We start from the raw sequence: 25,283 nt of genomic DNA, 5'->3' as shown, positions 1-25,283 counted from the left end.
GCAATATAATAAATCTTTCTTTCCTTATGTACTTCACACTATCACGGTCAAACACACTCAAAAACGTTTCACAAAATGCAGGCACTTTTAAAGAACATATCACTAATTATAAACTAAAACCTCTCCACACTCACGATAGCTATACAACTTAAGTGGACATTTTTCTTAAGATTTCACCTTGGAAAACAAAAGCTCTAAAATAAGGAACGATCGCTCCTCCTATCTTTCCGTCGTCAGAGGGCAAGTGAGAGCAGACAGGTACTTTCATTTGCTCAGAAAGAAAACACTGGGCAGGCTTTGAGACGAACGGACACATATTAGATTTTCTCGTAGATGCAGGTTTGTCTGAGGAGGAGAAAGCAGGATGGAAACATTTTTTAGAATGAAAGTGAGACGGAGAGGGTCTCTCTCACTCCGTCTTTCATTCGGTCCTATAGCCTCTAGTGACGCTGACTCAATTCTGCTAATCGGTTCTTTCGAACTGTCCATTTTAAAGAACGGCTCAAAAGAAACAATTCAGAGATTCTTTTAATACGTCACAACGTAACTGCGTCATTACGCGCTCCCTGACATTCACTCGTGGAACATTACATGCTATAAAACGCATATGTGGGCAGACATGACTGTTTATTACGGTTTTACGTTTTATTAGTTAGGGTGCTTATTGCAATTTAACGTCTCCCAGTTCAGTTTCATAACCTACTAAAATCCATTTTGATATTTTTTGCACTTTTTAATGAAATAGTGATGATATTAAAACCGAAATACAATTAACTCACAAACAGTACGTTTTATTTTTAAACATGTATCCGTTAAAGTTAATTACTTTTCACTCTGTCACTCAAACTATTTACGAATGCGAAATAGACGGTTCTCTTTTCAAGAACCGCTCGAACTGATTCGGTTGTGAGCCGTTCAATGATTCACTACGAAAGATCCGATTCATAAGAATGGTTCTTTCACGAATCGGGCATCGCAAATACCCTCCCCTACACCTCCCTCCCGTAGTGCTCCAGCTTCCCGACTCCTGAAGAGACACGGGCGCCTGTCATCCGTTAACCACCCGAGCATCTCTGGCATCCAAACGCAGTTTCTAACCAGAACAGTCATTTGACTCATCGTTTAAGTGGTATACAATACCACAAGGCTTGTTTCCCGTCACATCGACTGATATTGTAAAACTTTAAATGCTCTTGTTATGGCTATCTGAAAGGTTCTTGCGGCAGTTATAAGTGCTAATTGAAGCTTGTATGAAACATTTTTGGTTGGGTTGACATCTCTCGGAGTGATCAGTTATCGGGGATTGTGAGCCTTCCATGTCGGCGATGTTGTTTTCCATCTTAATCGATACCTGAGACCAAGGGTCAAGAGTTAAGAATTTGCATTTGCCGTGGATCGTTTGAAGATCATTAAAACAGATCAAACTTTTATCACATATGACACGGATTATTAAAGATGAGACGTTTATTTTGACTATCACAGTGGGATAAAGTACAGCGCATCATCACCGCACCTTCAGGATGTTCCGACGAGGTAAGATCAACATTTTAGATTATATAATTGCGTTTTTGGTGCAGCTCAAGCAGATGCATGATGCCGAAAGTAGGTTACATTTCTATTCATTCCACGAGTGACTCTTCCACGCGCATCCTAGTTTATATATCAGAAACTCTTTATGAGGTTTTAACCAGGTTAGTTTCAGGTTTGTCTGCCTCTTTAAGCATTTCACTCTGCGCCGATGAAATATTAATACACAGCACGTAATATTATTCTTAAAAATAGACAAGCGATGCCGCACTGCAGCTGACAACTAGAGCTTACTTACTGCTTGTGCTTAACTAGTACTAGTAAAACACTAAGTTACTGATCTTTTTTAAGACTGGAGAGGCGCTGCATGGCGACAGGCGCCCATGGGACCAGTGTTTGTGAACTCTTATATGCTGCCTCAGACTCACACACACCATGAAATTATAGATGCGTGTATTTTCCTGTAAATATCAGTACTCAATATGTGTCATATATAATATGTGGACACAAAATCGAAATATGCTGGTACTGTCTAGATATCAAAACAAATCTTGTACAGAATAATTCAGGAAACATCCAGGTCATGAAATTTGATGGATCAACAATAAGTATGTCCACAGAGAGGTGCTGTTTTACCTTTGTTAGGAAGTCATGCATGTCACTGTTTTTTGGGACATTTTTGCTGTGCGTTTAAGCTTACGAATGATTCTCTCTTTCTTGTTGTAATTAGTTGTAGCTAATTATTTTAGATGATAATATTTGGGTAATTTCAGTGTTCTTGAAGTGCCCACACACATACACACACACACACAGAGACTTCTGAAGCTACCATTGTAAGAACCTCAGAGACTAAATGGATTTTATACTAAAACGATGTTTACTAGGCTATATTAAACCTAAAATTAACCCTCACTTAAACTTGTTGCATTACCACTTCAAATGTCTTTCCACAACAGTTTTGACTGTTTTACTGTATTTTCAAATGTGTACATTTACACAGATCTTTGAAGTACAAGCAAAAACCTCTTATAGACTCAGTATTTTTTTTATATTAAGGTAATGATATTAACGATACCCTAAACTTAACCCTCAAAGAAACTAGTTGTCATTAGATGGGAAGCAAAATATTATTTTGCTCATTTCAAATGAAAACCATACACTTCATGTCCTCACAAGACAGTTTTTGACATATCTGTGGGTGCAAAACCCCGTCCCCTTACCCCCACACACATCAGTTTTAATTAAAATATCTTTCAATATCAGCAAGAACTATTTTAATTTGCATATTTTTTGTCCGTGGCTTTGGCACCTGCTATTCTGCTATCGTGTACCTGCCTAAAAAAGAGAAAGAAGTAAAAAAAAAAAGCCCTCCTCCATCCGGTTATTTTTTCTTCTGAGGAGTGACAGCGGAGTCATAACACTTTTACTAATGCTCAGCCTGCAGCTTCAAACCAGCCTGCTCTGGGAACTGCTTCCTCATTTTCTTCTCATTACAAAAGAATGTGTGGGTTTGAGTTGAGGCAAAAGATGGGATGGAGAAAGAGAGAGGGGGGATTTGTTTGTGTGCTTAAAGCATTCTGCATCAGCTGTGGCACTGAGCCCCTCCTCAATGCAAACACACAATAACAGACAATAAAATGATAAGGAGTTATGACTGTTTATTGTTGCCGTTCCTAGCGGTAGGGGTCTATGCTTACATCCCCCGGGGTAGAGAAAAGGGTCTTGAATGCATAATAATGACGAGCAGCACAGATGTGTTTACAGCAAAGCTGTATGTCTACATCAGATAGCATGTGGTTTTACTGCTTATGGGTTTTTGACTAGTGACATGCTATAGATCAACAAAATTCCAATTAAAATGGCGTTAAGTGGCTAAGTGGCTAATTTAGTCTCAGATGGCATATGGGAATTTAGCATATTAGATTTTTATAGATTTATGCAACTGGCTGATATCAGTTTGCACATTCCCAGGGAATAAAACTCATGATCTTGGCGTGTGAGATGGAGTGAGATGCCAGACAAACAGATAGACAGACATACAGAACGATAGACAGATATAGATAGATAGATAAATGATCGTAAATCAGACGTTCATCACAATATATGATATCTATTCTCATACCCAGCAATATGATATTTGCCGATACCTCAAAAATTCCTTGATATGATTACATAAATCAGGAGTATATCGATAAATATATCTATATTAAGATATTACGTACCTATTTTACAAAAGCAGTTAGATTTTTATTGACTTGCAAATGCAACCAAAATATATAACATGAACATTTATCTGAAATGTACAAATCACAACAAAAAATACACTTTTTTTTTTTTTTTAATAAAGAAAAATTAATAATTGGAAAAAAAAAGTGGAATGAGTAAAATATAGTGTAAATCCTCATAAGGAAACAAAAATGAGGTATTCATGTTGTCGAAAAAATACATTACTGTACACTGTAAAAAAAGTTGTTTTAACTTAAAACAAAGTGTTTATGCTGCCTTAAAATTTTAAGTTTAGTCAAGGTGAAATGCTAAGTTGTACTATGTGTACTATTAAAATTTTAGGGCAGCACAAACACTTTTACAGTGTAAAAAAATATATACAAAAAGAAAAATAAAGCTCTTAAAACTTAAAACCAAAACTACAAGCAATAGCAGAAAATAAATACAAAAGCCCTTTTTGTACAGTAATTGTTTCTCATATGGACGTCTGTAAAAATAAATTTTAAAATCACCTCAGTGATAAAAATCATGGATTCAGATGGCAGTTTATTCACAGTGGAGAAGCTAGTCACATGATTGTCTAGTATAAATAAAATTCATTGTGTGAATGTATTTTAAAAATACTTATTATTATGTAAAATGTCTTATTATTCCAAGCATATTTTATAACATATAATCCTATTTATTATTTGATTATTTAAATCTCCTGTTTAAATAGACGCACTACAGTTGTATATAATTATACAAAATATGTATATATCTGTATGTAATACACATTTTAAAATTATATTGCATACCTGCTGCTGCCATAATAAAGACCCATTTCAAAGGGCTACGTGCTTTTCTTTTCGTTCTAAAGACACAAATAAATAAACAGGTCTTTTTTTAGGTAGGTCTAAAATAGGTTTTCAGGTATAGAAATGTAATAAAGTTATCAAATAGTCTTCACTGTATAAATTAATTATAGATTAATCCTTATTAAAGTTACTAACGTTATTCAGTCAAGGGAGTTTTTTTTTTTTGACAACACTGGGTTTATTATTCGTCTGCTTTCACTTTAAGACGGAATGCACGGATCCAATATACTGATACACACGCAGTTTGGTTCTCAGCTTTTAACGTTAAAGTGATAATTCACCCAAAAATTAAAATTCTGTCATTAATTCCTCACCCTCATGTCGTTACAAAAAATGGACTGCTGTGGTGCCCTGATTTTAACCTTCCAAAATGGAGTTTAAATGTGGCTTCAAACAATCCCATATGCAATTGTAAACGATCCCAGCCAAGGAAGAAGGGTCTTATCTAGCGAAATGATTGGTTATTTTCATTTTAAAAATTCGATTTAAATACTTTTTAATCTCAAACGCCTGTCTTGTCTTGCTTTGCCTGAACTCTGTGTATTCTGCCTCAAGACAGTTAGGGTATGTTGAAAAACTCCAATCGTATTTTCTCCTTCAACTTCAAAAATCATTTCAAAATCATCCTACATCGCTGCAGAAGTACCGACACAGTCTTTGCAAAGTGAACATGCAAAGCAGATCAAACACTCTTAACAAAAAAGGTAAAACAAGATGAGATGGGAGTTTTTCGACATACCCTAACTGTCATGAACTGGAAAAAAACAGTCCAGGCAGAGTAAGACAAGATGAGCGTTTGACATTAAAAAGTACATACATTGTATTATTATTATTATTATTATAAAAATAATTGAAAATAATTCTTTCTCAGCTGGGATCGTTTACAACCGCATTTGGGATCGTTTGAAGCCGCATTTAAACTGCATTTTGGAAGTTCAAACTCGGGGCACCATAACAGTCCATTATATGGAGAAAAATGCTCAAAAAACATTATTTCTTTACGACTGAAGAAAGAAAGACATGAACATCTTGGATGACAAGGGGGTGAGTACATTATATGTGAATCTTTGTTTTGGAAGTGGACTTCTCTTTTAACTCACAAATGATTAATCACGATTAATCGCATAAAAAATAAAAGTTTGAGTTTGCATAATATGTGTGTATACTGTGTGTAATTATTATGTATATGTGACACTCGACCACAAAACCAGTCAAAAGGGTCAATTTTTCAAAATTGACATTTATACATCATCTGAAAGCTGAATAAATAAGCTTTTCATTGATGTTGTCCAAATTAAGTTCTTAAAAATGCATATTACTAATCAAAAATTAAGTTTTAGTATATTTACAGTAGGAATTTTACAAATATTTTAATGGAACATGATCTTTACTCAATTTCCTAATGATTTTTGGCATAAAAGAAAAATCAATAATTTTGACCCATACAATGTATTTTGGATATTGCTACAAATAAACCCCAGCGACTTAAGACTGGTTTTGTGGTCCAGGGTCACACATATAAATACACAAAAGAATGTACAAGAAAATTGTAATTGTTTCTTAAATATATACATGAATATGTTTGTATTTATATATACGAAATAATTACACACAGTATACACACATACATTAGGCAAACTCAAACTTTTATTTTGTATGCGATTAATCACGATTAATCGTTTGACAGGCCTACTCACAATTGTACCATGTATGGAAAGCTGTGCTGTTTTTATAAGTGACAAATGACCAAATTCATGCTTTCTTTCCTTAATGCTGTTTCCGAGCTTGATCGAACTCGCACAGAACCATAAGATAGAGCTGTTAAATGTAGACAAGATGATTCTGCAGGGCCAAAAGGCGCCTGTTTTTTTGGCAGGTGAGAGCGTGGATTCGAAGCAGCAGGAGGCCCAGTAGCTGCTTGCCATAATGAGCCTGTTTCTTTTTCTGCCCACTTCTGCGATACCCTCTCTTAACCCCAGATTGCTCCAGGTTCTCTACAATATGGCACCTCTTTTTCCATTATCCCTCCACCTGCGTGCGATCCTCAGCCTCGGAGTAGAAGCTGCTCAGATTAAATAAAGGTTTGAAACACAAAAAAATCTATTGGCTGAAGCGCAGGCAGGAAACAGGAGGCTACTTACCATACAAAGTGCTACTGGCTGGGCAGTGAGCCGGTGCGGCTCGTTGGCCCATTTTAATAGCTCGTTCAGTTGAAAGCTCGTTTAGTCAGAGATTTCACACGCAGCCAGAAAGAAATGGAGACACGTACAGCCCCCCCACCTGTGGTGGAGAAAATCTCTCGTTCTCGCCAGATTGCGAACCTACTCTTAATGATGATTCAGTGCAAGTGTGCGAGTCCTCGCTCGATAATTTCTAAGCATTTCTATGTTTGTAGGTGTCTGTGGCTGGAGGCATGCATGCTGCATGTGGCCAACCATTAGCATGTGGAAAGCACTCTGTGTTCACTAAAATAGAGCTGTAAGTGACTGTTTAATTTGGAAGTGATTACAAGGCGGTAAATGATTGTTTAACAGGTCTTATGTACAGCCAGTGACCTTCATATGTGACTAATTTGATTGCAACGGGAGTCATCTCAGTGATCACAATTAAAGACATATTGTGTACTGAAATAAATTGATATGTTAGCAACAGCTTTACATCTTAAAGCATAAATAATGTTGCATATAACTTACCTTTGCAGCGTTTAGAAAAATTTATGTGAGAAATCATAACACTTAAAGGGATAGTTCACCTAATTTTTTTTTTTTTTTTGCATAAAAAGTTGTATAAAAAAAGGACATTTATAAAATATCTTCTTTTGTGATCCAAAGGAAGACACAAGGGTGCATAAATAATAACAAAATATGTATTTATGGGTAAACTATCCCTTTAATATGGTGAATAACTAATTAAAACCCTAAATTTACAGAGATTAACCTGAAAGTTAGTTGTTTTCAACATATTTTTATATGATTTAAATTTTTTCTACTGTTTAATAAATATTGAATTACCAACACTAATATAGTATAATGTATTTCTGAGTGTAAAATATACTCTCTATTTCTACAGTTTATTGCGTGAAATTTTGTGAAGATGTCAAATGTCAAATAAAAAAACAGTATTTAAGAGAAATATTCTAATATTTCAATATAATACATAAAATAGTATTTAGGATAAATAATAATTAGATATTGGAAGCACAAAACAATAATAATAATAATAATAATAGTTATTTTTACTACTATAAAAATATTACACAAAACAAGAAATATTACTATTCTAAGATTTCAATGTCAAAAAAAAAGTATTTAAGAGAAATATTCCAATATTTCAATATAACAAATAAAATAGTATTTAAGATAAATAATAATTAGATATTGAGAGCACAAAACAACAATAATAATAATAATAATAATAATAATAATAGTAATTATTAGTACTAAAAAAATATTACACAAAACAAGAAATATTACTATTCTAAGATTTCAATGTCAAATAAAAAAAATAGTATTTAAGAGAAATATTCTAATATTTCAATATAACATAAATAAAATAGTATTCAAGAGAGTATTTAATTAGATATTGTGAGCACAAAACAACAACAACAACAACAACAATAATAATAACAACAACATCAACTATTATTATTATTATCATAATCATCATTTTGGTTACACTTTACAATAATGTTCCGTATAAATGTTAGTTAATGTAATAACTAACATGAAAAAACAATGAACAATACATTATTGTATTTATTAATCTTTGTTATTGTTAGTTAATGAAAGTCGTTCATTGTTAGTTTGTTAATTCACATTGCATTAACTAAAAAGCACAATTTTTGATTTTAATAATGCATTGGTAAATGTTGAAATGACCATTAACTAAGCTTAAAAAATACTGTAGAAGTATTGGTCATTTTTAGTTCATGTTAACTAAAGTAGTTAACTAATGTTAACTAAGGAACCTTATTGTGAAGTGTTACCATTATTTTTACAGCACAACTGTAAAATGATCATATATAATAAAATTGCTGTATTTCACTCTAAAACAAATGGCACATTTATTATTTGAATTAAATTGCAGACTTGAGAATCAAACTAAGCCATGTCGCAATTTTGTTTCCATTATGTTTTCATTAATATATAAAGGGTTTAAAATCGCACAATTATATGGGTAAATGCAGTTTTAGTGACATAATTCACTGAGTCATACTCTAAAAATGTTGTTCAGAAAAGGGCAAAGCCATAAACTCATTTGTATATATGTCACATCGTCTTGAAAATGTTTTTATTCATTGCCGTTCACCTCACTGCAGGATAATCACCACAGTATGCTCATATTTAGTATTTCTAGAATCATAAAAATAGATCCCGGCCAAGTCTGACCCCTTTACTGTGTCATACAGATGATTAACCCAAACTCTCAGCAAACATTTGGCCCTCTCTTTCTTTTTGGAGTGTTAATTAAATCTGAAGGGTAGGAAGGCGCGGTCATTAGCTGATGATAATTAGGAGTCAACGAGAGAAAAAGCAAACAATAATCTTTCGGCAGAGGTCTGCCGTGTCACCGCCTATTGAGAGATTAATGATGTATTAACGGGAGAAGAGGCGAACCGTACGGCAAAAGGTCATCTGTGACGTGAGCTCCCTTTGGAAACGGCGAGGCACGATGCCGGGTTCTGTTTGTGCTTGTCAGCTAGCTGTCTCCCTGACCGCTGAATGGTGTTTGTACAGCGAGGAAGAGTACTTCCTGCATAAGATTTCCATTTTAATAACTTGGAGTCAAGCGAGCTGGGGGTGAAGGTAGAAAATGATCCGGCTCTTTGTCAAATGCCTATAACTTTCAGGGACCTTACTTGACATGAAAGACGTAAAGGTCAAAACAAGCAGGTCTGTAGTACCTGGAGAAAGCTGTCCGTTACCATTCTCATTCACCTCAGGTGGTTTCTCAGCTGGCGCAGGACCCTGATGTGACCCCTAAAAACAGACCCGCCAAAAATCAGTCACACGCCCAAAAAAGCTCTACGATATAATGAAACAATTTGTGATTTTATAAGTTCAGGGCTCAACAAGAAAGGATTTGTTTCTACTGCTAGTTCAGATTTTCACTTGCCTTAGCACAAAATATAAGACTCAAAACAAATTTTGAATACAAAATCATTTTTTATATTTAAACGTATAATTCAGCGTCGGAAATTAACAAGGGCTTGTGGCAAAAATGCCACCAAAATAAAGAAAATGCCCCAAAAATTCAAGACAAAAAATGCCCCTGCACAATTAAGTGAAAAGTGTCATTTCACAGAATTACATTTAGATTTGCTCATACTGCATCAGATTGCTTTTACGCGCTGTTTTGTGCAGCGTTGAGCCTTATAACCAATCAAACACATTTCTGTTGAACTTAGGAATGCATTGGCCAATCAGAGGCGCTTAGATTAGTCCGTGCTAAAAATGAGCCAATTAGAGGCACTTAGATTAGTCATCATAAACAACACAGTGTAGATACGATGTAAATAAAAGAATAATTTCGTAGCTTCAGTGATTAAATGGGAGTTTTTGCATAAATTGTGCCTTGTCTAACGTCATTGAGTCTGTCTATGAAGCCAGAATGTGACCCAAAACAAAACAAAAATGTTTTATATTGTTTTCTATATTGATATTAATAATCATTATTTCAGTATAATCTACAATAATGTTTTTTGTCATAATAGTATTTGACATTAAAAACAACATATGTTTTTTATAATAATAAAGTCATAACAAAAATTGCCCTCACAAAAGTAAATATTGCCGTTGGAAATCAATTCCAGGGGGCAAATATTGCCCCTTAATGGAAAAGTTAATTTCTGACCCTATTATAATTGCATGTTTTTTTTTATTTTAAATTAATGTTTTATTATGATACATTATTCACATTTATAAATTTAAGCAGAATTTGCATTTAAATGTCTCAAAAAAACAAATGTAAAATATAGCGCCAGACCAATAAGACAAATGACAGTTCTGTCAACTGAATGGTCGTCAATAAAGAAAATTCTTATAATTTTGATTCCTACCAGTTAACTAGCCAAACTCTGACTCCTTGGTTGGCATAGTTTTTTTTTCCGCTAAGGGACTTTAAGGTATATAAATATAAATATAATTATATAATAAATATATAATTTTTTGACCATTTAGGGCTGTAAAGCAATTTTTCAGGGTCAAAGCTATTTATGTTCCTTACCTTTATGTTTTTAACATTTGGGGTTGTCCAGAACAGTTTGTTATTTTTAACTAAATATATAAATATTAATATATATAATTCTGAAATTAAATCAAACTATAAATATAAGCTAAAAAACTTAAAATTAAAAAACATGCCTGAAATAAAGCACTGCATTTTCTGAAATATAAGTCACATTTTTAATCAGCTGAAATGTGCTACAATTTATATTCCAAAGCGATTTATATAATGCAATTAATGTCAAGCATGCAAAGCACATATTTGTGTTGTATGAGAGGAATGTGAGCCTAAGTTTATGTACATAGTGCATTTCCCACAGATCGTAAGTTTTAATTTTCACTATAAATTAGTTTAGGCTTGGCGTTTACAATAAATGATGTTTATGATGAATGCCACTACAAATAGTTTGTTTTATACTAACATTTTTCATTCTTGTTCTGTATTGTTTTGGAGTGAACTAAAATACATGTTTATAGCGTATAATGTTTGTACATTTTGTTTTATTTGCCAGTATATTACATTATTTCTGAATATAATAATAAAATGTCTTATCTGTGCAATTTTTGTCAAATGTAACTAATTTTCTGGAAAATACAGCACTAAAATTATTAAAATTAAAGAAAATAAAAATGCTGTAAAAAACTAATGCTGTTAAAATAATTTGTTACCTGGCTGCCTTAAAAATGTAAGTTCAGTCAACTCAAAAAAAATTTAGTCAACTGGAAATGTTAAGTTTTACTAAGTAACAACTTAGATATTTGAATTGATTCAACTTACAATTTTAAGGCAGCTGGGTAACAAACACAGCTTTTAAGTTTAACAAACCAATTTTTTTAGTTTAGTCAACTTAACATTTTAAGTTGACTAAACTTATTTGAGTTGACTGAACTTAAAGTTTTAAGGCAGCAGGGTAACAAAATATTTTAAGTTGACTCAAGAAATTGTGTTTTTTTTTTTTTTTTTTTTTTTTTTACAGTGAAGCCAAAAAGCTAATTCAAAATATTAAAAAACACTATAATATAAATAATACAATATACACACACTGTAAAGAACAATTTGTCAACTTAAAATAATTTGTTACCCGGCTGCCTTAACATTTTAAGTTCAGTCAACTCCAAAAAAAAAAAGTTTAGTTAACTTGAAATGTTAAGTTGTACTAAGTGACAACTTAGATATTTGAGTTCATTCAACATAAAATTAAGGCAGCTAGGTAACAAATTATATTGACTCAACAAATATATATATTTTTACAGTTTATATAAATACCAAAAATAGACCCTCCAAAAATCAGTTACACGTCCAAAAAATTCTAGAATATGAGACATTTGTGATTTTATAGGCTTAACAACTAATGATTTGTTTCTACTACTAGTTCAGATTTTTATTTTCACTTGCTTTAGCACAAAATAAATTATGAATATGAAATATTTTTTATATTTAAACAATATACATATTTTTACATACATTTTTTGTTTTAAATTAATCTGTTTTAAGATACATTATTCACATTTATAATTTAAGCAGAATTTGCATTTAAATGCAAGTTTGCAAGGCCAAAAAAATGCATGTAACTAAAAAAATGAATAAAATATAGTCCCCGACCAATATGAAAAATTTTAATAATACTAAAAGAACCCTTAAAGGATTCAGCCACTTCAACCCTGGTCTAGCGATGCCTCTGCGTACCTCACATGATAATAATCACAAACTTACATAATGAACATCGCTGGACCATTTTGGTCGCTCTGAAGTCTTCCCAATTGCTTTAATGAAGGTGAGTTAAAATACAGAATGTGCTCATTTGAACTGCACCATCTGAACTGAATACTTTGTCCATGAGGCTCTTAAATGATTTACTGCATTCAGAAAAGATGAGAGCTTCGCCTTGATCCCGACAGTTTAAAAATTGAGCGCTCATTATCACAGTCTGTTAAAAGACAGAACAAGGACGTCGGATCTGGCGCGTGTGTTTTACCCCCCTTTTCCACCCAGACGTTTGTATCTCAACTGAAGTCAGGAGAAAATACACACCTTGAAGATCAAGAGCGTTTGACAGGAGCCATCCAGATCAGTGATTTGACATGGCAGCCTTCACTTTCCTTGAGACATGACGTAAAGATGTGTTCAAACACATCTCGGACTTCACATAAAATTAGCTCGTGGAAATAATATGAGAGGACGTTCTTCGCTGCCATAACGGCGGCTAGCATGTCAGAGGTCGCTCTGAGTGTTGGCCATGTTTTATTTTGGGAGACAAGACGAGGAAAGGACCGTCCCTTTCTGTGGCATCTTTTCCTCTCTTCCTTCGATCTCACTCGTCTTGTCAGGCGCTTCCTGATGCAGCCTGACACCGAGCTAACAGAGACGGCTACCACAGCAAAGCGCACAGAGCTTATAGAACTGCCTGCTTATTTTTCAACCTGTATTTTAGGGCATGCGTTACCTTCTTGCCTTAGGACCGGGCAGCCTGTCAGGTAGTGTTCAGGCTGCTTTTCCCCAGTGGAGCCTTAGGCAGGCGCTAGTGCTGGTGCCAGAGCTGGTGCGCAGCCGGAGGATCTGACCTGACAGTCCAATGATGATGATGTATCTGACTGTGATACTTCTTAAACCTGCACACAAAGACATATAGCGCAATATGGATGTTTAGTCTGTCTTGTTTGAATGCATACTATTTTTAGAAACCACATAATCATTTTGTCTTTAAAGGAGAATTCTACTTCCAGAACAACAGTTTACTAATAATTTACTCACCCCCTTGTCATCCAAGATGTTAATGTCTTTCTGTCTTCAGTTGTAAAGAAATTATGGTTTTTGAGGAAAGCATTTCAGGATTTTTCTCCATATAATGTACCGAATTTTAACTTCCAAAATATAGTTTAAATGCAGCTTCAAAGGGCTCTAAACAATCCCAGCTGAGGAAGAAGGGTCTTATCTAGGTAAACGATCGGTCATTGTTTTCGAAAAATAAAAATTTGTATACTTTTTAAGCACAAAAGCTTGTGTAGCACAGGCTCAGGGATGCACGTCCACGGGTTGTTCATGAATGATTTGTTCATTTTGAACGAATCTTTAATGTGACTCGGGAAGAACGAGGCGTCTCAGGGAGTGATTCGTTCAGTCGCGCATGTGCAACATCCTGTTAGGTTCTGTACTGGAATTAGTTCACTGTTTCAAGTCTTCGGGTTTTTCGAGTCAATCGTTCATCTTATGGGGCTGTCACGTGAATGCTGATTTCACTAAAACAAACGAACTGACTCGAGAAAAGATTCATTCATTTTGCTGAACGAGACTCGACGGTCCGAGTTGGTAAAATGATCCAAACTTCACATTACTACTACGAATAATGTCTTCGAATCACAAGTTCATCATCTGTGTACTCCAGCTCAAAAAGGTAGAGTATGTTGAAAAACATGTTATTTTCTCCTACAACCTCAGATTCATCGAACATTATTGTACCTTTTTGTTTGTAAACGGCATTTGACTTACTTGCACTTTCTTAGTCTTTCGCTTCGCGTTTGCTTTGTAAACACTTTCGACATGATTCAATAGTACGTGAACGTGCATCCCAGAGCCTGTGCTACACAAGCTTTTGTGCTTAAAAAGTATACAAATTTTTATTTTCCGAAAAAAATGACAGGTTGTTTCGCTAGATAAGACCCTTCTTCCTTGGCTGGGATCATTTAGAGCCCTTTGAAGCTGCATTTAATCTACATTTTGGAAGATCAAAATCGGGGCACCAATTAAGTCCATTATATGAAAAAAAATCCTGAAATGTTTTCCTCAAAAACCATAATTTCTTCATGACTGAAGACAGAACGACATGAACATCTTAGATGACAAGGGGGTGAGCAAATTATTTGTGAATTGTTGTTCTGGAAGTGGACTTCTCCTTTAAGCATTTGTAGGACTTAATGTGAAGGATGCCAGATTGTATTTTTACCTCTTGCATTTAGATGTATGTGCTGCTTTTATAAGAAGTGCATTTTAAGATACAGAACATACACGTGTGCCGAATCCTTTAAATGATTTGCTGTTATATCATAGCTTTGAAAAACATTTCTTTACTTTCCAGATGAAAACAGTGAAAAATCCTTGTTTATACTTTCAGCTTGGAGTTATCATTTTGTGTGAAATTTCATGCTGTTTTATGTTTTCTTCCCCGTTGAGTTAGTCTGTCAAAAAAAGAGGCTCACAGGCTAAAGCCTCTGCAGAGAAGGAAGGCAGGAGGAGAGTAAGTGTTGTTAGGTAAACAGGTATCAGCCATTTCAAGCTTTGCTCTGTTGGTTTGGAGAGCATCCTTTGTAGAAGAATACCAGCCAGGACAAATAGAGAGAGAGAGAGAGAGGAGAAAGAAAGAAAGCAATAGAATAAACTATCACACCAATTAGAACAGAAAGCAAGTAATACCAAAGCACAATGTTTACTCAGGTAACAAAAGCTGTAAACGGTCTTTTCTGCTGATGTTAAAGGTATAGTACACCCCCAAATTTTTTCTTTTGTATGCGATTAATCGCGATTAATCGTTTGCCAGTCATATTTAAAATACACTTGAGTAATTCACGGGATTAAGGGCGTAACTTGATCAGCGATCTCCACGTAAAACTGATTGTTCAAGTATAGACTTGAAACATGGAGGGATGGTAGTACTCCGCCCAAATCGGCCTGATGGGGGCACTACAGCGATCAAAAGTAGGAAATCACTAGTAAATCCTAAACCAGTTGCAGGCTCAAGTGTTTTATGTCATTAGAATCCTTGGTTTACGCCAGACAAAACTATTTGATCATGAGCCTGGTTACATTTTTGGGTATTTTGGATTTTTTGAAAAACCTACTTTTGCACAAGTGTCTATAAGGATATTTGCATATCTCAAAAAAACATGGTTGCCATTGGCCGACGAAGTTTTTGAGCAGTTTAACAGAGGCTGATCAGAACGAAACTCGGTGGGCCTGTCTCACGGCCACAAATGTTTGTGAGAAATTTGAAAGAAATAGGCCGCTGGGGGGCAATATCACATTTTTTACAGGCGTAAACGATTGTACGTTGCACGTTTTTTTTTTCGCACAGACAAGCGTTATTCATATCATATGATAGAACTGCTCATTCCGGACAACTTTGCCTCTAGAACCACTGCTGTCAATCAAATTGTTTGTTAAATGATTGAGAAGATGTAAAAAAAAAATACTTTTGTGAACTAGTCCTAGGTTTTTTGCTCAGTCTGGAAAAAAAAAACACTGCAGTACAATTCTCTGGACTCTTTAGGTCAATAATTATCAAAAAAAAAGTTTAAATTTACCCCCTTGGGAAGCTATAATGGGGTCGTTTAGAAAGGGGGCCTGTCCATATTTAACCCAAAAAAGCCTAAAGTAAAACTCAAAATGTCACAAAACCTGGTGAGCACATGTGACAGGTGATTCTAAACAAGCTTGCAAAGTTTTAAGGACAGCTGGTGCTTTAACAGTCATAAACATTAAACAATATAATATTTCTATGGTAAATTACCTGGATTTTCCAAAAATGCTTATTTTAAATCATTGATTTAGGTTGTTACAGGCTTGCTACATAATGCATAATACATTAATGCACATTAATTGCAGCTATATTTTTGTTTTTAATGTTACAATTTTTAAATATTAACATTTAGGGTTAGTTTCTTTCAGGTAGTAATTTCAGTACTTTAACTTCAACTTACTTCATTCTAATGTTTTTCCCCCCTTTTCATTTAATATTTATATTTTATTTCAGCTTTACTTCAATTGACAAAAAATGTTTTTATAGTTTTAGTTCTGGTTAATTCTAATAACCTAATGCTTCTTTTATGGTGATATATTCTGTAAACATTCTTCAAACAATCTTTTGTGAACATTCTTCAATACTGCTTTTTTCTTGTAAACATTCTTGTCTTCCAAGAAACAAAGTCATATGTATGGAAACCCAATTCCACCAAAATAAGAAAGGAAATTATGAGCGGAAGTTTGAAACAAGAAATACCTGCACTCTGAGAAAAATACTGTTGAAACTGAAAGATATAAAGTCACAGTGAGACGCAAGGCCAGAATTGTGAGATATAAAGTCACAGCTGGGAAATATAAAGTCACAAATTCGAGAAATTGAGTCATAATTATAGATTTCATAGATATACAGTCCCTTTTTATATTCCAAGGTAGTGACAAGTTTCCATGCATACAGGTTTGGAACACCATAAGTGAGAATAATTTTGACAAATCTTTTGAGTAAGCTATTTTTAACAAAATCTCAGCAAGTCTGAACCATGTCACCTTGACCACAGTCAAAGGCTTTGAACCTGCTAGGTTGCACACATTTTCTTAGTAAATGCAAATACCAGTATCACAATATAAGGTTTGGCAACTCATTTCTATTGAATATTATATCAACTTGTGTTTGCAGCCAACCGATACGATCGTTGCACTAGTGAGCACATAGTGTGAGCACTGCTGCGTTGCCGGAGAGGCTGGTGGAGATTGATACTGCAGCACCTAGATTAGTCCATCCAAAGGAGTTCTCACTAACAGATAGAATCTACCAGGAGCTGATGTTTATAAATGGGATACAGAGATAGAACGAGAGTGGAGTGCAGTGCCTTCCCTGTAGATAAAGATGTGAAGCTTTGTCTTAGATAGCAAGAACAATGAGGTGGTTGGATGTGTACATTTACACTGGTGTGTGTGTGTATGACTTATTGCATGTCACTGCGACACCACTCCTTAGGGGAAAGTGAGGCAGAGACTGCTGGGAAGGCCTTGGGGAAGGCTGGTGCAAATGTCAAACCAGAAACATGCAATTCTGAACTAGATAGATGTAACATGAAGAACAACAGTAGTGATCTCCAGAATGAGAGATGCTGTAGATGTGCAACAATGCTTAGTGCGATTGAGACAACAGTGGTGGGGAATTTGAATCATTCCAGTGAATCGATTCCTTTGAATCAGTTTATTCAGTGATTCGTTCTGTGGAACACACGGGCTGTGTCCAAAATCATGTTTCAGTTTGAACTGAAATAGTATGAATGTAATCCAAGCATGCTACATTAAAGGAGAAGTTCACTTCCAGAACAAAAATGTACAGATAATGCACTCACTCGCTTGTCATCCAAGATGTTCATGTCTTTCTTCAGTCATAAAGAAATTATGTTTTTTGAGGAAAACATTTCAGGATTTCTTTCCATATAATGGACTACCATGGTGAACGATCCCAGCCAAGGAAGAAGGGTCCTATCTATCGAAATGATCAGTTATTTTCATTAAAATAATACAATTTAAATACTTTTTAATCTGAAATGCTCGTCTTGTACTGCGCTGCCTGAACTCAGTGTATTCTGGCTCAAGGCAGTTAGGGTATGTCGAAAAACTCCAAATGTATTTTCTCCCTCAAGTTCAAAAATTTCAATATCATCCTATATTACTGCAGATGTACCAACCCATTCTTTGCAAAGTGAACATGCAAAAGAAGATCAAACACCCTTAACAAAAAAGGTAAAACAGCGATATAGGACAATTTTGAAGTTGAAGGAGAACATGAGATGGGAGTTTTTCGACATACCCTAACTGAACCGGAAAAAAACAGAGTTCAGGCAGAGTTAGACAAGACAAGCGTTTGACATTAAAAAGTATATAAATTGTATTATTTTTATGAAAATAACCAATCGTTTCGCTAGATAAGACCCTTCTTCCTCGGCTGGGATCATTTCCAATCGCATTTGGGATCGTTTGAAGACACATTTAAACTGTATTTTGGAAGTTTAAACTTGGGGCACCATAGAAGTCCACTATATAGAGACAAATGCTGAAATGTTTTCTTCAAAAAACAATGTCTTTACAACTGAAGAAAGAAACACATGGACATCTTGGATGACAAGGGGGTGAGTACATTATCTGTAAATTTTTGCTCTGGAAGTGGACTTTTCCTTTAACCATGTTGATACTCTTTTCAAATACTCTTCATATAGTTTTAAAATATAGTAGGGAAGTATGCAATCTTGGATGCAGCTATGCTTTTTATTACTGAATCAATGAATCATTCACTCACTTGATTCAGTAAGTCCATCCAATAAAAAGCGTCTTTACATTCCACACTAATGAGGAACTTGCTCAGTGTGATATTCAGTCATTCACAGAGGTGTCTGCATGATTTTGAGTTACGCAAGAAAAAATTCCCTTCACAGATTTCCTTTTTTTGGTTACACGCACGGGCCAACAGAAAGCTGAGTGAATGTCCCTAACCATTAGTGTGGCGTAAACAGTACCAAATATACAAAAGAGATAGTACAAATGCATATAAATTAGCCACAAATTCACTAAAATTAAAAATTTCCATGAAAATAGTGAGGAGAAACAGAAACAGGGTCATACTGCAAACAGAGACATACGGAAAGAGGGGGAGAGAGAGGGATTGTTCAGTAGCTTGCTGCTTTTTCCTTATTCCTCTGAGACCTGGAGATTCAGTGGAGTCTGGCCCCTGCAGATGCTAGAGAGAAAAAACGACTGTTAACTGAACTCAGACATGTCTACATAGATTCAGGTTGTGCTGGAGGAGCGTACCGTATACAATGTGTGTCTGGAAGACAAGAAAACAGGACTTTAAGCTTATAAAACTGAACCTTGTTGGTTACTGTAGCTCACATGGTTTTAGCTGGTGTGGTTGTGCTTATTGGAAACCCTTTTAAAACCATCAAACCTGCCAATTATGGTTACCTGTCTGGCTAAGCTTGTCAGACTGGTCTGTTTTGCTGGTTTTAGATGGATTTTGGACACTTTTTAGCAGCTCAGACATGGAGACCACACATTCTAGCGGGGTTCCTCCCCTTTCCCATCTTTTTATCTCTCTATACTCTTCTTTAAAGCTTCAAAACGACCAGAAGGTGAATGTAAAACAGAGCCAAAAGCTAAAAGTGCTAACAGGCGCTAACTACTTGACATTACAGTACCTAGGAAAAATTTACTACAAATGAAACAAAAAAAAAAACATGATTACTATAGTTAAACCATGGTAACCAGAAATTAGCCATGGTTTTGCTACACTAACCATACTTTATTTGTAGTAAAACTGTGGTTATACAATGCTAATCAATATTTAAAAAAACATGGTTACTACATTTTTACTATAATAAAACCATGGTTAATTTTTGTAAGGGGAGACAACAAAACCACTTTGTGGGAGACAAAAAAACTAACCATGGTTTTACTACAAATAAAAAAAAAAACATAGTTATATAGTTAAACCATGGTAACCACAAATTAACCATGGTTTTGCTACACTAAGCATAGTTTAACCATGGTATTTGTAGAAAAACTGTGGTCATATAAATTCTAATCAGTATGCCAAAAAACAGGGTTACTACACTTTTACTATAATAAAACCATGGTTAATTTTTGTAAGAGGAGGCAACAAAACACAAGCACAGATTATTGTCAAAGTGACATTTTGAGACTTTATTCCCAATGTAATCATGAAATAACTAAATATGCTAGAAGTGCTAACAGGCACCAACTATATGACATTACAGAATGAGTCAACAAAACCATTAGCTAGGGCACAGATTGTCGTCAAACTGAGATTTTGAGACTGTATTCCCAACGCAATCATGAAATAACTAAATACAGTAGCAGTGCTGCTAACAAGCGCTAACTGCTTGACATTACAGAATAAGTCAACAAAACCATTAGTTAGGGCACAGATTGTCGTCAAACTGAGATTTTGAGACTTTATTCCCAATGTTTTCATGAAATAACTTGCGAATTTTCACTAGCTAGTGAAAGTAGCATCACAGAAGCGAATAAAAGTTCCCTCAGGCCATATATAGGCCTGTATGTGTGCTAACACTCTTACTGTTTCTTTTTTTTTTATATAAGGGTAACTCTGATGGGCACAGCAGCACAATATGACCTTGTTAAACTCTCTATGGATAAAATAAACCATTAATTATTTAGTAATAAAATTTATGAGAACGAGAAAAACTAGCAGAGTACAGGACTTGTGTTGCTTGCGCCACTCTGGAAATGAGAGACGCTTAAGGGGACCCAGGAGACTGTGTGTCCTCTCGAACACTCTCTGACCTTGGCTATCGATTCCCGTGGCTTTGCCTGCCCTTCCTTAGCTGTCAGCGTAACTTTATAGCTCTTTAATGACCACTCCACCATCATCACCATGGTTGGCTGACACACCAAACACAAAATATGGGATTGAGTATGTTTCAGGCAATATTCATACACAAGGTACGACATTGGTGTTTGCAGTGGCAGCAAGTTCACCGCTCGGTATTTCATTGCTCAGGGTTGGAAGAGCTATATAAACAAAGTGGTTGAACAACGCAGCTATTCATTGATTTTGCGCTTTTGTAGTATCTAAATTCCATTATTGACATTAGTGTGCTGCTTTGTTATTAATGCGATGGGTGTTTTATTCAGTGTTTTTTAATGAGGACTTGTTTATTGATTGAGACGTTTGTGGTATCGATCAGGTTTGAGTTGTTTGTAGTGCTTTACGCTGCGAGCTTCAGCTTTCTTCGCTTTCCTGAGTTTTTGTCATAGTCTCCTCTGCGTGTCTCTCACCCGATTTTTCTCTCTCACTCTCTCTGTCCTGCTGAATTATTAAAGCATGTTTTGATTGCCAGAATGATTGGAAATCTTAGGCTGAAACATTCAACAGCTAAATCTTCATGCTTTCCTTATCTGCTTTCCCACTCTCCCTTTCTCTCCATCCTTCTGCTATAAAAGTGTTTAAAAACAACATGAAATTTGCATCAGGTTTGTTTTCTTAATAAATATCCCTGGTCTTATATGGCAAATAAGACGACATAAACTTGTCAATAATATGTCCAAGTTATATTTCACACTAAACGAACGAATAACGTGTTATATGGAGCAACTAAAGGGACATGGTTGACGTTAGCCACTTGCTAGCGTTAGCCTGTTACATTACAGTATATAAACAGGGTTGCCAACTTTTAAGTTCAGCTTGGAGTGAGATTTTTTTTTGTTTCAGAGTGGGGGGGTTGGAGGGAGGGGGTCGCAATCTCGATTTCATATCTATTTATATGTATATACTGTACATATAAGGGGATAAAAATGCAGCTGAATGCTTTTTTATCACCATTTTAAACTTGGTTTAAATTCAGTAGTTGCCTGCATTCATTGTGTGCACTTATACAAGTATCATAAGTTATTAACTTAAATTTCACATTTAAAAATATAGTGTTTAATCATTTCTAAATATTTATTCTAATTAAAAACTTAAAAATAAGCAAGCAGGTATGACCTGCAATATTCTAGATACATGTACATTTAGTAAAGAACCATACAGTTGGTAAACCATGGCATTACAAATCAAAATGATTTGTTCTTTTTTTAAATAGGTTTAAATAGGTTCTTTATTTATGCAAATATTTATATATCAAGTAAAATAGTAAAAGTAATATATATATATATATTTCTTGATCTTAGACAGGTTTCTTAAGTGCGCATGATTCATTAATAGATTTTTTTTTTTCCGACCACAAAATGACTCTAATTTGCCTCTTTGCATTTTAAAACCCTTTAATTTAAAACCCTTTTCTCTATTTAACCTTAAATACTACACAAATTGTAATATAATTAAAACAAATATAAAATAATAAACACTACCATTCAAAAGTTTGGGGTCAGTAAGACTTGTAATAGTCTTTAAAGAAGTCTCTTACGCTCATCAAGGCTGCATTTATTTGATTAAAAATATAGAAAAAAAACAGTAATATTGCAAAATGTTTTTACAATATAAAATAATGTTTTTTATTTTAACATACTTTAAAATAGAATTTATTCCTGTGATGAAAATCTGAATTTTTATCAGCTGTTACTCCAGTCTTAAGTGTCACATGATCCTTCAGAAATCATTCCAATATGCGGATTTATTATTAGAATGATCAATGTTGGATAATATCAACAGTTGTGCTGCCAAATATTTTTTGAACCTGTGATTTTTTTTTTTCAGGATTCTTTCATGACTAACAAGTTTAAAAAGTACAGTGTTTATTCAAAATATAAATATTTTATAACAATGTAAATTATTTATTATTAACTTTTAATAAACTTTTAATTATTAACTTAATACATCCTTGGTGAATAAAAGTATTAATTTCTTAAAAAAAAAAAAAAAAAAAAAAAAGAAACAATAAAAATGTACTGACCCCAAACTTTTGAATGGTAGTGTATGTATATATATATATATATATATATATATATATATATATATATATATATATCTATATCTATATATATATATATATATATATATATATTCATGTATTTATTTATTTATTTATTTATTAAGTCATTAATGAACCATAATTATTGGACAAATAGTATTTAGTACTAAATGATCTCCTTAAAATATTCAATAAATATTACTAAACTAAAATAAACATTTATTAAACTGAAAAACAGTTAAGCTGTATGGTGACATTATAAGTAAGCAATACCTGAGGGTTAAATGCAAGAAAACCATATTAACCCTTACAAAAATGAACAATGGTTTTATTATAGTAAAAGTGTAGTAATCATGTTTTTGGCGCATTGATTACCATTTGTATAACCATAGTTATACTACAAATACCATGGTTAAACTATGGTTAGTATAGCAAGACCATGGTTAATTTGTGGTTACCGTGGTTTAACTATAGTAACCATGGGTTTTTGGTTTCATTTGTAGTAAAAACCATGTTTAATTTTCGTAAGGGTTGCCTCTCCATCACTCTCCAGAATCTAATTATACTGTAAATGTCATCCACGTAAAAATCAAAGCATAATATGCTGTAATGCTTACCAAAAATTTCTGCAAATACCTGTATAGTGAAGCTGTCGTCTCTATCCTACTTAAACACATTCAAATGTACTGTCAACGCTGGTTTGTTATGAGAGCTTCGTGAATCACGTGACCGCATGGCGGCGACGCCGGCGAGATCAAAGCTTGTTTTTCAATGGCTCTGGCATTAACAGAAGCGCTGCATTTTACGATTTACGTCACATTTAGTGTGTCAAAACGGTATTTATCGTTTGAATTTACTAATAAAACTTACAACATTTGAAAGCTGAAGCTTTGTTTAAAATCGCAAGCAGGGTTGCCAGTTTGGCGTGAGATTTACATGGGCAGAGTGAGAGCGTGAGACAGAGCCTGAAAGCGTGTCTCACGCCAAATGTGTGAGAGTTGGCAACCCTGATATAAAATTTCACTTACCACATAAACAGAGTAAGGAGAGATGACTGATAGGACGATGGCGAATGATTTGTAGACCCTGAGCACCACTGACTAACATCTAATCTTGTAAAGTGGTTGGTATACTGACACTCTGTAGTATAATCGGAGTACCTGTAATGACGAATTTCTAAAGTGAAAGTAAAAAAGTCAACGTGCATTCAAAAGCGGTTTCAGTTCCCCGCGTATTAATAACGCCTCCTGATGCCTGCAATTTATATACAGTATAATTGTATATTATAATAATATATATATATATATATATTTCTTGATCTTAGACAGGTTTCTTAAGTGTGCATGATTCATTAATAGGTTTTCATAACTTTCCTGATTTTTAATGTATCCGTATAGGAGAAAAGCACTCTTTTCAGAGGACGATACTGATGTAACTCAAGCTTGGACACTAAGAGCAATGATGAAAGTCTTCAACTAAAGCTTTCAGTAAGTCTGTTACTCCATAGATTCAGTTTTACAGGACTAAAGATAGATCTTCCATGGAAATACTCCCCCGTGTCTGTAACTCCAGCACTGTGTGTGTATTTTAACAGCATAAAGCAATACACCGTTGGCGTCAGAGCCATTGCTTACATAATGGACTGCATTAACTCTACATCTGCCTCTAGAGCCGTGAGGCTGCGCAGGGTTTACGTGCTCAGCTGTGCTCGACTGGAGCTTTACTGTTGAGCTGAACACAAGTTCAAATCTTTTGTCTTCTGTAAAGGAGTTTGTATGTTTTCTTGAACTCATGCTGAGATTGGTTAAGTTTGGAATAGCATACTAATAAGCACTATAGGTATTTCTGCAGTATGTATAGTGTGCACAGAAGTTTCTGTATGAATGGGATACACAGACAATGACCTACATTTGCTAAAATGTGCAGTTTTCAGCAGATACTTTATCCCAGAATGCAGCTGACTCCACTTGACGTTCCATTTACAGTGTGACAAATAAACTAGAAGCATATCAACCATGATTTCGAACATGCCAAAAACAGATTTTTTTTATTTCAAAGATGATAACTTATGAATTTTACATGCAAGGTAGTGAGGTAATATGACAACAGTGTTACATGCTATACTTGAAACATGTATCATGCATATTTCATACTGTCTTGCAATATTTAAAAAAAATAAAATAAAATAAAAAATTTACTGCACTGTAAGTAGTGAGCCATATGGTGAAAAACAGTCAAGTAATGTCTCACA

At 34.5% G+C, this 25,283-nt stretch overlaps 1 protein-coding gene across 1 annotated transcript in view; it reads left to right on the top strand.

Moving 5' to 3' along the window:
• The first annotated feature begins 1,021 nt into the window (after positions 1-1,021).
• Positions 1,022-25,283, top strand: part of LOC127171990 (reticulon-4 receptor-like 1) — a 145,073-nt gene continuing 120,811 nt past the window's right edge. The window contains exon 1 of the mRNA XM_051120994.1: positions 1,022-1,533. Coding sequence (XP_050976951.1) covers positions 1,521-1,533 — 13 coding nt within the window. The 5' untranslated portion in view covers positions 1,022-1,520. The remainder of the gene's footprint in view (positions 1,534-25,283) is intronic.

This window comes from Labeo rohita, chromosome 10 (genome assembly GCF_022985175.1).
Source record: "Labeo rohita strain BAU-BD-2019 chromosome 10, IGBB_LRoh.1.0, whole genome shotgun sequence".
NCBI classification, from domain to species: Eukaryota; Metazoa; Chordata; class Actinopteri; order Cypriniformes; family Cyprinidae; genus Labeo; species Labeo rohita.
Note: the sequence above shows the minus strand (reverse complement) of the source record. Positions and strands in the feature narration are given on the sequence as shown.